This window comes from Gambusia affinis, linkage group LG15 (genome assembly GCF_019740435.1).
Source record: "Gambusia affinis linkage group LG15, SWU_Gaff_1.0, whole genome shotgun sequence".
Classification (NCBI taxonomy): Eukaryota; Metazoa; Chordata; class Actinopteri; order Cyprinodontiformes; family Poeciliidae; genus Gambusia; species Gambusia affinis.
This window is the reverse complement of record NC_057882.1, coordinates 3,925,979-3,941,267: the sequence shown is the minus strand read 5'-3', so window position 1 is coordinate 3,941,267 and position 15,289 is coordinate 3,925,979. Positions and strand designations below refer to the sequence as shown.

General features: G+C 39.3%; 1 protein-coding gene across 3 annotated transcripts in view; it reads right to left on the bottom strand.

Moving 5' to 3' along the window:
• Positions 1-151: 151 nt before the first annotated feature.
• Positions 152-15,289, bottom strand: part of tmem132e (transmembrane protein 132E) — a 414,476-nt gene continuing 399,338 nt past the window's right edge. For all 3 annotated transcript variants that reach the window (XM_044140671.1, XM_044140672.1, XM_044140670.1), the window contains exons 8-9: positions 12,813-13,007; positions 152-6,410 (exon numbers count right to left, since the gene is read on the bottom strand). In XM_044140671.1, the coding sequence (XP_043996606.1) occupies positions 5,340-6,410; positions 12,813-13,007 (1,266 nt within the window). In that variant the 3' untranslated portion in view covers positions 152-5,339. The remainder of the gene's footprint in view (positions 6,411-12,812; positions 13,008-15,289) is intronic.

The following is a 15,289-nucleotide window of genomic DNA, read 5'->3' as shown; positions in this document are numbered from 1 at the left end:
AACCAGGCAGAGAAAAATGGTCAAATTGGTCTCACAAGAGGCTACTTACCCCACTGTTCCAACAGAAAAGCAACAAAAAATCAGCAGGAATGCTTACCTCGTCTTTGTGGGTGTTTTGCACTATTTAGAAAGTCAAACAGACACAGTTTCTCTTGTGTATTGGATTCTCTTTAGTACTTTACATTTAACAGGAAAATACAAGGGTCTATTTTCAGCAGGATACAGGAAATTTAACAGTGCTCTGTACATTACAATATTATAGTCAGTGTGGTGGTAACTTGGTCCAGGAAAACTGGAGCCGTGAATGTCGTGCACAGTTCACTGTGTGGTTGTGAGGGTGGGGAATACAATTCAAAATTCTCATTTACATACTGTAAGGAGTCTCTGTTAGCAGCTTGAAGAAAACACAAAAACAAGAGCAAGATACAAAAAATAAAAAATAAAGACAAAATGCATGAAGAGGAAAAAATCTAACTGTTGAATATTTAATGCATGAACAAGTCAGGGAAATTCAGAATTAAGAAGCTGTTTGATATTTTCTACTTTGTGTTTCAACGGTCAGCAGTTTGGGCTCATAGTCACATTTAACACAGAACTGTCTGGTTTGTTTGGGACATTGACATTCATCCTGAAATTTAAAGAAAAAACAGAAACAATTTGAACAGACGAACTGATAAATGAAGTTCATGCTGTGGTTGAACGGTAAGCAAACCTTAGATGCGTTTCGACTGTAATTACTGTAGTCATCTGTTATAATCTGTCAGGTTTACTTCAGCCCCGTCTAAATGCTTTTGTTAAGAAGAGGAAAATTAAAATGGCCGACAAGAGTAGTTCTTCCTCAATTTTCCACAGCAATAAAATCCTAATCTCTGATTATTTCCTGGATTCTACATCCTAAAAGATAAGAAAACACTCTTCAAAAGCTTCACAGAAATGTGTAACAAGGAAAAAGTAGATTCATTTGAGATGGCAAAGTTCCACAGTAATTAACCTTTTGGTCTTCTACAGCATTTACACTCTAAAATATAAGTAAAACCAAAGTTCATAAAAATGTGTGACTCTTTAAAATTAATTCTAACGGTAGATGTCGAAAAGAAAAAATAAATTCTTTCTGGGATTAGAAACTGGAGTCTGAATTTTAACTGGATTCTTTCACAATGCTTGTATAAAAAATAGGTAAAACTTCATGGGAATGTGTAATAGGTATTAAAAACATGGAAACTTTATGAAACTTTTTTCTTTTTTCCCCGCAGTGATACAGAAAAACAGTTTTAAAGTTAATTTAACTACACCAAATGCCTCTTAGTCTGTGGCAGCAAAAACAGTTAAATTAAACCTATTTTTTCATAATAGCTACATTATAAAACATAAGTACAATCATTTTAAACTTTATGGAGAAGTGTAACTGGTGAAGCTTCGATTGACATAAAACATTAATCTTCACTCTTTTACAGCTTCAGTAAATAACTGTAAACTTTATGGAAATGGCAAATTGGCTCATTTTATAGCTGTTGAGATGAAAAGGGAGAATTTCACATTTTTGACACATTGACCTCTGAATTTTTCACAGTAATTGGATTTTAAAATTTAAGTAAAATTTCTCTAAATGTCATGAAAATACATAACAAGGAAGAAGAGAAGTTATTTTTAAATTACAAAGCCATTTTTAGCATCAACTAGACCAACTGCTGTGAAACAATTAGCTTAGAAATGTTTAACAGCAGTTACACTAAAACAAACGTGGCAAAAAGCTGTTCAAATTAACTTTGGCATCATTAGCTGCATTTCTACTGACAATCTAATTGAACAATTTGACATTTCAAAAATATATTTGCTTGATGGAAACAAGTCAATTTAGAAAAAAACCCCAAAAAAAACAAAAATCATTTCCATTAAAAAGTTTTAACCCATTTTTCCTCAAATAAAATTTGGCTTATTTTCCAGAACTGCAGTGGAAACACATTTTTTTTTCATCACACGAGTCACATGATCAACGACCAGATGACACTGCATAAACAAACGTATTTATGTGTGATTTCAATCACGTTTCTTATCTAATGGAAGTGTTGCAACTGCAAAATTGTGTGTTTTTTTTTTTTTACATTAGTGGTATATTGACTAAGTTTTGTGCACATTTGTCATGGAAACGCTACAGAGTGCCTTATTTACCTGCGACTTTGGCAGCTGATACAGAAAAAAGGCAAAGGCCAAAAGTAAAATCCCTCCAACAACAGAAAAGTAGTCCATGATTATTCTGCATGACGACAAACAACACTAATAATTCCACACTGAATTAAATGAAGTAATGATCTGTAATACAAACCAGTGACTGTAAACCCACCTTGAATGTTCGGAGTGATCTTAAAAATCCTACCTGACCATCAGGGCTGTTTTCTGTTGCTAAACTTCTCTTGAAACTTTCCCTTGGAGAAAATGTCGAGAGAACATAGCTTCTAGATAAAAAGGTCTACAGTCGAAACGCATCTTTAGACACCCCAAAAGTAATGTTTCACCTTGCAATCAAAACATTTTTACCGCTCATTCGTTTTTCTCACACAGAACATAAAGAGGGCATGCAGTAAAGCAAGTACAGTAAACTCAGTCCAGGATTCATGAATATCAACTGTGAGTCTATGTACATGTGGACGAGCTAAAGCAATATTTTACTGATAGTTGTAAATGTTAAGCTAAATTAAAGCCGGTTTTGTTCCAATATTTACATTGTTAGCAAACAGTTCCACCATGTAACTGCCACACAATCAAATAGCAAATGTCAAGCTGAGAGAATTAAACACGTCTGTTTCAGTTCCTCCTGTGAAACATGTGTTTGCATAATATTTCTGGATTGTGTCTAATTTAAGAACATGGGGAATGAAAGCAGGTAAGATGATGCCGACTATAAAAGGGACTTTAATAAGGTAAAATCAGTAAGTTGGGTGAAAGGAATAAAAAAATCAAAGCCCTTAAAATCCAGTGTAGGGAATTAGAGGAAACCGTCCTAGAAAGTCATTTTTCATCTCATGGTTGAGAGATGAATATGTTTCATGTGAGATCAGAGCTGGAAAAATGTTAATCTTCAAAAGTCATCTCTAGAAAAACGAAACACCGTCTGAAATGAAAACTATCTTTCTGGACGGTGATATTCTGTTTGAAATCTCAGTTTCTAAAGTTCTTTAATTCTCTGACTAATATTTAGGTTCAGTGTCAGGTATATTTTAAAAAGCAACAATTAACACAACTAAAAAAGATGGCTTGATTTCAGCTGATCTGGCTCGTCTGTAAAGTGAACACAACCTCACGAATACACCTTCACATTTCACACAGCCAGCGGCGACAGTTTCTTTCCTTCATCCTGGTCCGGCTGTTCCTTAACTCACTGTGGTCCTGCTCATATTGTTTAGTTTGGGGCAACTTTGCAAGCTTTAGTTTATTTATTCCAAGTTTATTGGAACTTATTAATAAAACATGGAATTCATATATAACGTGACGCGGCTAAAAGAATGGGACAGCATGAAATGGCTGTGATGTAAATGATGAAAGAAAATCAATAATATATTCAGTGACCTTCTTTAAGGGTGTTTCACATTTCTGTGGAGTTTAGAGGAGGCTGTGCTCAGTCAGAATGTATTCAGAGCTGTGTTTGAAATGTTCACTCAGTCAAAATAACATTTTCATTAGAGAACCAAGCAGGGGATGGTGGTACAGACACTTCACTGCCACAACACTTCATAATTGTGGAGGATAGTCCCAGTTATTTGCTATAAAAACCTCAAAATGCTAACTTAAATCTGAGCTGATGGTCGGCAAATTTTGCGGTTTTGACTAACATCTCAAGTTGAACTTTAATGAATTTGAGCATGAGTCACTTTGAACTTGAGACAATAAGCATCTCTGGACATTATTAAGCTGAAAAATCCTGATATATTTTTTATGTTAGCTGAAGCTTCCTGGGTTACAAAAACACTTGCATCAAAGTTAGTATGGAAACATTAGCATTCTAATGGATGAGAAAGTTGAACGTTGCTACAATATGTATGACTTAAGAGTGAATGACAAGGCAGTTCAAACACAGCAGTTCAAACACAGCTCAATTGGTGTATTTCTCAGTTTCCTACATTCTCAAAGCTTAGGCTTGCAAAGCTTGAAAAGGGAAAGGAATCATCAAAAATATTGATCTGTTAAAACTTCTGCATAGCAAATTCCCACATCGAACAGTCAAATGAGATTCCAGAGCAATAAAAACCTACATCTGTCACAGCAATACAGTGGAGAAACTTTGACCGACCACAAGATTCTAAAGATCCCAAGAGTTCAACCAGATTCCCATTTCTCCTCCTTGGAGAAAGAAACTTGTAACATTTTAAGCAACTCCAGTTTGACAATTATATACAAAGAGGAATGTCTGTATGTATGTAAGCCCAACATGACATGCGTGTAAAGCATGGTAACATTTAGTTTATTAATGTGTATGAATAATTGTTTAATTACATTATAAACATGTACAAATTTGGAAAAAGTTGGCTGATTGTGCCTTAGGTTACCTTTTCATGCGACGCTCATCTCTTCAGGCTGGAGAATAGCTGTAGTGTTTTACTTTAATGCTGTACTCAAGCCTCCTAACAGTGAGAAAACAGTGTCTGCACTGATATAAGTGAACTGTGACCATTTTTATAAGGCATCAGATTTGTCAGGAACACCAGGAACTGTAGTAGGGCACTGCTTTCATCTACCTACGAAATGTAGAAAAAATACCTAATGAAGATGAGTACAAATCATGAATGTGCTACACCGACGACAACAAAGGTTTTGCCAGTAAAAGAATGCTTTTTCTACTTTGGCAAAAACAAAATTATTTTAAAACAGGTTTTAATTAGAGTCTTTGACAGTTCCTTGTTCATCAAAGGCCTCTTTGTTTGGAGTAGGTACAGTACTGCAGAGTCCTGCTGAGCCACTGAAACACATTAACCCTTGTACTCCTGTCCGTGTCAGGATTTTGTAAAAGTTAAATCCTGAAAAACTGGAGCTGGAGCAGCTCTCATATGTATCCATGGCTCAGCTTCCAAGTGAAACATGTTTCCTACAGCCAAGATTTAGAGACGTCTCTTGTGATTGAGATCCTCTGGTTGAGTCTTTGGCTTCTTGCATTCTCTCCTGTGTGAGGATGTATGAGATTACAGCACTGTGCAAACTACATGGAACAAACCCTAATCAGAACAACAATTGTTGGCCTTAAAGTTTGTGTAAAACCATCTTTCACTTGCTTGAAAAAAGGGGAAAAATAGAAAGGAACTGTCTCTTTAGAAAGTCGACAGCAGTGCTTTCGCAATGCACCTCCAATCTTAGGCTATTTCTTTTATTCTGCGCATGTAATCATGGAGTTCCTCCGGGTCTTTAAAGCCCATATCCTGGCAAACCCACTGAATGTCCTCTTCGTCTGCTATGGGGATGGAGTTGTAGGGCAGCTCCTCTGTGGGGAGGGTGGTAAAGGTGGTAAACTTGACTCTCTTGCGTTTGGAGGTGGGTGAACTGGCCTCCTCGCCGTTATCCTTTGTTGAACCACCAGAGCTGCCATCACCCCTTCCATGGACCTGACTATGAACGCTGGTCTGGGAACTGCCACTGCTGTGGTGGTCCCCATGGCAGCAAGTTTGTACACCCTCCAAAGGGTTGCTGGGACTTTCCACCTGCTGTGGAGACAGGTCGCATTGGGCCCTGAGCGGCTGGCCGTTTCCAAGGAACACCCAGTGGTGAGAATGGTCCATGTTGGCCTGGCCTTCAGGAGGGATGCGCTTATGGCGGTATTTAAGCACAAAAACAATGCAGTTGATTAGAAACACCAATATAGCCAAGCAGAAGACGCCTAGCAGAGCATACATGCCAATCTCAAGATCAGTCATGTTGCGTGGCGAATGCACAAAATCGTCCCCCTCCTCTTCATCACTCTCAGTCGGCTGCTCTTGGTTGCTAATGGTGGGGAAATTAGTGTAATCAATGGGAACACTGGCTGGCTGCTCATTAGAAGTATCATAAATTCTTCCACTGATGTTGGGATCAATGATTGTCCGCCTGGTGACAGATGCCAGCTCAATCTCACCCTCTGTGGTCGTTTCTTCCTCAGAGTCTTCCTCTGGGCCAAAGCGGACCTTGACATAAACTGCAGCAGATGCAATGACGCTTTTGCGTTTGGTCTTCTGGCAGGCTTCGCAGATGGTCATCTCTACACGCACCATTTCTCCTGATCCCTCGCCTTCTGCTACCACCACAGGCCACCGTTGCTGTGGCTCCTGGGATACTGACACAACTTTGTCGTCCAGAGTAGAGGCATTGAGGTTGTAGTCTTTGAGATCAAAGTAAGTCAGAGGGGCGGCGGTGTTGTCGCTGAACAGCATCCAGACAGACAAACTGGCCTCCTGTCAGGGAGAAGAGAGACAGATTACATTTCTAGTTTCAACAAAAATAAGTTTTGACCCTTTGCAAGATTTCATATGAATGCAAGTTTCTCTTTTCCATTTACTTACCGCTGTTAAAGATGACCTATTATGTTTCCTTGAAAAGGTAAGAATAGGTCTATTCTATTAGAATAGCTGCTATATAAGACATGTTTTGTTTTTTTGCCTCCAGGGGGTCTTTTTGTGGACTCTAATGTCCCTTATATGACAGTGGCTGAGAAGGAAAGGGGGAAGGAGAAGGGGGAAGACATGCGGCAAATGTTGATCAGGTCCGGGAATCGAACCCGCAACGGCCGCGTCGAGGACTCAAGGCCTCCAAATGTGGGTTGCGCTATCCCCTACGCCACCACAGCATGCCCTATATAAGACATGTTTAACAGATTGTTTTGCTCAAAATCATTCTTAGATAATGAGAATTTAGTCTGCTCAGTTCTGCCTATGAGAATGAGCTGCTTTTGGGTGTCTTGTCTCTTTAAATCCAAATAAGCTGCTGCTGGCCATCCCACTCCAAACTCAACGTTTACACTTGGACATGAAAATGGCTGCAAAAAGATGCATAATTACACAACTGTACATCTTTGAAAACTAGGAATGGAGCCTCCTGTACAAACAACAAGAATGCAGCAAGTGGTTTCCAGATGGTAATTTAACAACAAAACACTTTTCTTCAGCATCCATTATACAGCGCATACAGCAAAACCCCACAGCTCACCAAGTATGCTGGAGCTCTGCTTGGGTTGCTAGGTAACCGGTATGGACTTCACTAAGGTTACTAGGTAACAATGCAGTGCTTGTCGAATGCTACCAATAAGGAGGTTTTTGAAATGGCTCATTTTCCATACAAAAACCCCCCAAAACATTTAAGTTATTTTTGTTGCTGTGTTTGTAATATTGTTTATTTTATTAAAACAGGTCTGTCTCTCTTGTAAACAAGATCTTAGATCTCAATGGGACAACCTGGACAAATAAAGGTCAAATAAAATAAAAATATTGCCAAAAAAACAACTGGGTGGTTTTTTTAGTGCTTGGACTGTTTTAGAAGCAGCAGAGACACAAATATAAATATAACAAAGTACATGATGCGTAGATTGTTAACAAGTTTAAAATTCATAAACTCCCAAAATATTGTCATTGGTTGTCTACTTAAGATGTCTGAAGGCATTTTAAAAACTGATCAAAGAATATCTAAATGGGACACATTAGGGGGATCGGTTAACTTACATCAAGTGAACAACAAGATGTCAAGTTATCTAAAAAAACAAGGTCAAAAGGAAAACTTTCTATTTGTACAAATCAATAAAAACATTGCTCTCAACATTTTAGAAGTTTAGAAGAACTTGTACCAGGTCTAAATAAAAGGGCTTTTCAAATTTTAGGATCCGTCTGTCAGAGTTGTGCATGAATAAGTTCAAATAAATTGCATTATTTTGTGGACTTTGAAATTAGCAAGGCAAATGAACTGAGCTCATTTCATTGTAGCAATATAAAACAAGACCTGGTTTCGAGTTTATTTGGGGTCTACAACTTTTTGCTGAAATAGAAGAAACTTGAGTGATTTCTTGTAGAAAAGAGTTATAAAAAACAATTTGAAGTTTGAAGACAGGACCTTGTTGTCTGCTGTGTATCATGTAGTCAGGAACACACAATGCCAGGGCCTCAACTATTACAACTGCAGGTTTTTGTGAAGTTTGAGCTGCACATCGGCTCCTTTGAACGTGTACGTTTTCTGCAGTCCAGATGCCAGAAAAGTAAAGGAAAAAAGATTTTCTTTAATGTTTTGTAAATCACTTGGCATATACATAATTTTGCCATATTTCTTAATGTTTCTGGTAAAGTTCTGTAAAAACCCTTCTACACTAATTACTTTATCAAGCCATTTAACAATTTCTATATTTATTGCCAATTTTGACAGGACCAGTCCTCCATAAATAATTAACAGTGAGTGCGTTGATGTGATCTGATGCCATACCAGAAAACAGCAAGATGCAACAGAACAGCATCATGTCAAGGTCAACAATAATAAAAATGTTTTGGATTTAGAGAAGCTGTCAAGTAAATTAGGTCATAATAACATTAGAGGATAATAAACAGATGAGCATAAGATGGCTAAATAAGCTAGTAGCGGTTCTTTAAATGTTTCCGTTTCTGATCTCAGTCAATAAATTCAGCTAGATTTTTCCTGTGCGTTCCTCTGAACGAGCACAAAATTATTTGCAGACATTCTCTTTAAGGTTTCTTTTATTTTTTAAGTAGGAAGCAGAGCTACAGCAGCAGGTTTGCAAAGATTACTGTCAAACAAACGTGTCATGGCTGTCGAGTTCTGCAGCAAGGGGAATTAAGGAAAACAGTTTTAACCAGACTGGATCTTGTTTGCGTCACTAACTTGCAGCTGAAACAGAGCAGCAACATCATTTACCAACTCATACAGGACACTTGGCTTAAAATATGTCTTCATTAGATGACAATATTTTTTGTTTAAATCAGTTCACAACAGAAAATCGATTACCAGGAAAACCTAGTTCTTCAGCGTGAACCGCGGATAACTCAAATGTTTTGTTACGGGGGAACTAACATGTAAAATCAATTTATTCTCACACAAAAAAACAAAAGAAAAAAAACATACCTGAAGTGTTGTGTTTATTCTTATGTATATGTTTGAGAAATTCTTTTATCGCCAAGGCAACGATTCATCTAAGCAAAATTCCTAGGTGGACTTAGACCCGCCTTTGAGGCACAGCTCCTCCTTGGAACTGCAGATTCCAAGCTTCTACCTCACAGAGCAGCCCTTCCTGACTTTGCTCCTTCAGACTAGCCAGTAGCAAATAGCAAACACGTGGTGGAACTGCTCATCTGTTGAGCTCATTGTAGGAGGAGCTACACTTTTCAGTGAAATGCTGGTAAAATGTTGTTAAAGGGTTAATAGGGGAGAGCTGTTCTGATGACAAGCTGTGGACTCTTCCTGTATTGACATCATTCAGAGGAACGTTCACAATCCTTACTCTGAGCATCTTTGACAGTCCATTCCCAAAACCTCAGGAGATTTTCTCAAACAACCGGACAGTCTTCCCCAAATTAAAGTCTCGACATGCAAAGGAACTTCTTGTCTCTGATGAGCACAAGAACAAACCAGCTTCAAGGTTGACTTTGGTTGTGCTGGTAAACAAAGAGATGCCAACAAAGACGCGCTATCAGTATGTGCATCAAATGATGAGTCTGTCTCTTTGTGTTTGTCTCATCTCTTCTTTTCTTTCACTCTTTATGTCTGTGCTCTCTCTGGAGAAAGATTGGATGAAAATCTGCCACAGACTGAGTTCTGCCATCCCTGTAATCAAGCAGGGTTTGATAGTGTCCTCTGTTAGCAGCGGGCTTAAACGTCAGCTAACATCCAAGACTGATGACAAGAGAGGCAGGATTTTGTTTCAACAGATTTCAGAAGGTGTCTAACAAATGTATACCCATTTTGCTTCAGGGTTGGAGACGCAATTCTAAAAAGGAAATCTGTAATCTCAGTAAAAAAGCAATAATATGGCTCCAATTATAAATAATGCACTGAATCAGAACCATCTGCTTCTATAAATCCATATAATGTCATCATTTCCATGAGCTCATTTGATTAAGTTTCACTCTTATTACATGCCTAAACGGAACAGCTTGCATTATAAAATATGCATGAGTTGAGCAAACATTTGCACCATCTTAGATTGTGACTAAATGACTTGGATTCTGTTATTTCAAGTGTAATTTATCCACCTGTGGAAGCATAAGCCACCCTGACAAAATTAGAGAAATTCCAAAGTGGGCGGAGTCAAGACAACAGGGGGCGTGGTCAAGTGTGGGGATGAGCAGAGGGGATTGGTCTAGCGACTATCGCCATGGTGATGCTTGCTACGCCAACCCCTGACTTGGCGCTTACAGAGTGTCTGAGAGAGAACATTTTATATCTGACTCAGACCAAAACGCTAACAGGATAATTCACCTGCAGTAACCACAGTTCAACCAACGGAGGGCAGCACTGAGATGATTTTAGGCAATACATTGCAGAACTAAACAAAAATGTCATAATTTGCACAGAACTCTAGATAACCTACATAACAGTTTATCAGCAGAAAAACGTTGATTTAGGGATAATTTGCATTTGGTTTACGATGGCGAAAAATGCAAAGGTGGCATTTTTTGTAAACGTCTATCAGGATTTATGTGTTTCATTCATTTCTACAATAGTGGACATTTAGAAAGTTTTCCAGTGAAACGAAGTCAAATGGCTTGAAATAGCTTCAGCCAGCAGCCTGGCGAGAGATGTGCCGCCGGAGAAATTGGCTGCCTTTTATGGCCTGGCCTTGGAGAGCACTTAGGACAATACATTACAATAATTAAATTTCAAGGTGGCCAAGAAGCAGAAAGCAGAAAAAATTGGGATTTAATGCCTGCTTCTCCTTCACTCATGCTCTTTGCGGATGTTACTGCATTTTTAGCAACGTTGGAGGAGGGCGAACACATGTTCACATTCTATTCTGGGTGAAGCGAGGATCCCAATTAATCCTTCCCACAGATCCACCTCTCTATGCCTTTTGCTTTTGCACAAATGAATGAAACAAAATCTACATATCGTTGCTGTTAATTTGAAGAGCAAAATCCATCTTGTGGAATACATTTGGACATATTTTAGGAGTGTTTTTGCTCCAGGCTCAGTTGGTATTGAGTTTGTTGTAAAGGAACAGAGTGGAAACTTATTAGTTCAGCTTTTATCTGGCATCCTCCCTGACTGCCGCTGAACACTGACAGCACGAAGCACTTCACTGCTTAGAAGAGGAACTGCTGCGAGCTTGTTGACAACCTTTGGAACAAATTTATTTCACCACACAGTTGAAATAAACTAGGAATTATTATAAAAACGTCTGAGGTCTTGATCCTGAAGGATTCTGTATTTCATTAGTGACCAGTTAGTTTGTTTGCATTTTAAATACTTAAGTAAGCAGAAACTAAATCTCATCTTTCATTTGTATGTTGATAAAAATGACCAAGCATTCTGGACATCAACATGATGTGGCCATGATGCTTATGGGATTGGTTTGCACTGCAAAAACAACAAATTTGAGTATTTTTGCATAGTTTATTGGGAAAATATCTTAGTACATTTGAAATAAGATTAAACTGACTAAACTAACATTATACTGTTTGCTTAAAACAAGATATAGGAGTTTGTTTTAAGTAAATATTCTCTTAATATTGAAGAAGTATTGACTCATCAAATATTATACCAGGGGAACTAATACTTTTAAAAATAAACATTAAGGAATTATTGGCTTAAAATAAGATCCTAAAATCTTCCTGAAAACTTACACGTTGGTCAGTTTTGTCTAATTTCAAGTGTACTAGGATGTTTGCACTAGAAACTGGACAACAAAAATACTTGGTAAGATTTGGATTCTGTTCTCACCTGCAGCATCTCTGTCACTGGGAAAAAGGCCAACTCCAGATGTCCAGGGAGAAAACATGCAGTCAACTCTCCAAAACCCTCTCACTGACCACGGTCTGCCTGCAGCAATGCAGCCGACCCAGTTGTCTTTTCACCAAGACATTCCCTGTGTAGCCAAACAACTCCAGATAGACGGAGTGTGACCAGAACGAGTTAGAGAAAAGGCTAACTTTTGTCCATGGACAAAAGGTGACTGGGTTTTTTTTTTCTACAGTGAGCTAATGGCATTACACTGCAGCAAATTTTGAATGTTTGAATCTGAATTTTTGGTGTTTTTTATGTTGACACTAATTCCCTCCGTCTGTCTTGTCAGCAGGAATTGGACCACAGGACAGATTCAAGTAGGCCGCTCTTCCCAACAGCTGTTGTCCTCTATGCATAGAGACACCAGCAGTGACAGAGGACAGTCTGGTTCCAAAGATCCACCTTAATGTTGGCTAGTCTTTTGCTCTTGTTTCATTTTGTTACGGTGGCCCAGGAAGGTCAACAAAATACAAAAGCCACAATGAAACCCATGTAAAAAAAAGAAGTTTATGCCAAAACAGAAATTATGGCAAAAATAAAATTTATGCTAACAACAAAAATATGCTAACAAACAGAAATTTGTGTTAACATGGAAATCATGGTATAACAAAATTTAAGCTAAACTGTTATGGTAAACATTATTTTCTTTTTTTGCTAAAACAGAAGTAATGCGAAAGCAGAATTTATAAACTTTTGTCTCCTTAGAAAGTAAGTGAATATATCAGATAATGTCCTTAATAAGTAACATAAACAAGCACACACAATCCCTGCTGTTAACTTTTTCATACTGGGTCAGAGTCGTTCAGGTAGTATTTTATTTTCCAGCCTCCTGTTCCCCTCAGGCCGATCATTGCTGCTGTTACCTGTTTGAGGGCCGTGAGCGTCTGGACACCGGACGCCTTGGCCACCATGGTGTGGCTGTTGCCGGGGCTGGGCTGCAGGGACAGGGTCAGGCCCGACACGGTGTGAACCCGCAGCTCCGTGATGGAAACCTTGTCGTCTGTGACGGAGAGCGACGCCTCGCCTAGCACCGCGTCCACTGCCAGCGGAGACTCCACCTGCGGAGAAGAAAAGATGAAGTGCTTTTATTTATTGGGTCTCCACATGACAGGATGAGGGGGGGCTGGCGAACGTCGCTTTAGTCCAGAATAGACAACAGCTTTATTGTCTTTGCAAATCTCATAAAGCCCATGACAAGCCAATTTTAGATTAAAGTGCTCTGTGCTTCTGTTTGTTGCAGTGTGTCTTGAATCCACGTGTCAATGCCTCTCAGTCTATCAAAGTGGGAGAGTGAAAAAAACAAACAAACAAACGATAAAAAACCCCCACTTGAGACGGAGTCCATCACCATCTGCTGCTACCAGACAGCAAATAACGTGAAGCTGTAAACGCATGTCTCACAGTGATGACTGGATGAAAAAAAAACAACACACACACACACACCCACATACCCGTATGCACGCACACACACATCTGAGTGTCCTGGATAATCCCAGCCCTTTGATAGGCGTCTGCACAAAGCCCCTCTGGCCACTTATAAAATATCACCATTTCACTTCACCGTTGCAGGCCGAGGTCATGAGGGACAGCTATCGCAGAGAAGAGCCATTCAGCCAGGCAGCGGCCTCGCTCTTAAAGTCATATGGGGAAATCAATTCCAGCTTCATCTGGAGCGTTTCATAACTGCAGAGTAGGAAAGCGTGTGAAAGCTGCAGCTGTGGCAGCAGCCGAGCGTTCAGTGTCTGACAAGCTTCCAAAATCACTGCCGGCCGGAGCCTTGAAGCAACCGGCGGTTGTTCAAAACAAACCTGAACCTGCCTGATTTACAGTCAGGATGACGAGCAAATATTCCATCTGATGGAAGCAAAGTGGTAATGATGGGGCACCTGAGAGAGCCCATCACAGGGTCAATGTTTTCATTCTTCCCCAGCTTCTGGGTCGGACAGGGCTGGCCCAAGATGGTATGGGGCCTTAAGCAGAACATGATTCGGGGCCCGTCTTCCTCTCCACCACTGGAATCTGGGAGAGACAGCCACGTTCAAAACAATGAACATCATTTTTTTGAGGTAAAATTAAACCTGCCTGTTTTTTTTAACTTGAATTTTAATTTTAAATAGACCAATTAAAAACATTTTTATTTCAAAAATGCAACTTTAAAGTTGCAGTATGGAACTTTTAGAAAAAAAAATGCTTGTTTTGGTGCTAGAGTTTGTTATGAGACAAATAATCAGTGAAAAGATAAATCTCCTACACCTTCTCCCTGTGCTGCTGTTGCCATTTGAAGAAATGCAGCGCTCTCGACCAAAGACAACCAATCAGAGCCAGGAGGAGGGCCCTAGCACTGCCAATCAACCTCATGTACTCACTGCTTAGTCAGATAAACGTACTGTTTATTTGCTGTCATCCAGACTATTATTCCAACTTATTAAATGTATAAAATTATGGGAGCGTGTGCTGGATCTGAGTTTGTGCACATCTAACTAGTACGCTAAAATAACTCAGGAGACAATGGACAGATGTTCCAGCTGTGCACCACATCTTATTTATCTGACAGCTCTGAAGCATCTGTTCGATGTCTGGAGAGGCGGAACACAGAGAGGCATGTTCTATTTGTTCATTTTCTGAACGCAGCTCTGTTTTTCCTCAACTCCCCCTCTCTGCCTCTACCTGCATGAAGCAGAGCTTTTCTCCCACTCTGCTCAGTCATCTCTGGTGCTAAGGTTATGGTTTTCAAGCTCGTCACCTCCTGACCTCTGCCTGGTCCGCTCCCCCGGCCTCCCCGCTCCTGCAGCAGGCCCTCGCCGTCTCGCCATCACCTTCTGCCGTCAGCCTCCATTACCTCAGCTTTCTGCTTTCATGCATTAAACGGCTCTTAACCTTGGCATTTGAGAAGCAAAGCTGACCTAAACCCAGCATTTCAAACTACAGTAGTCAGATTCAAAACTGAGCTCATCCATTTAAATTGATGTTTTTCCCAGATTGTTCTTTTTGCAACATTTTCTGAGCCATGTTTTACTGCCGCTGTTGATTTTACATTAAAAACACTAAAAATATACAGTGAGGACATTCAAAATAAGACCAAACTAGCTCATAAGTAACTCTTCACCAAGGTATAGGAGTTTGTTTTAAGTCAATAATTCCTTAATAATAATGTAAAAGTGCTATCTGCACTGGCAGATTGTTTAACTTAAAACAATATTTTCCCATGTTGTAAATGAAATGACCTGCCAGTGAAAGTAGCACTTTTAACATTTGCTTAAAAGTCAATAATTATTAAGTCAATAATTATTGACTTAAAACAAACTCCTGTATCTTCCTGTGTCTTATTACATTATACTAA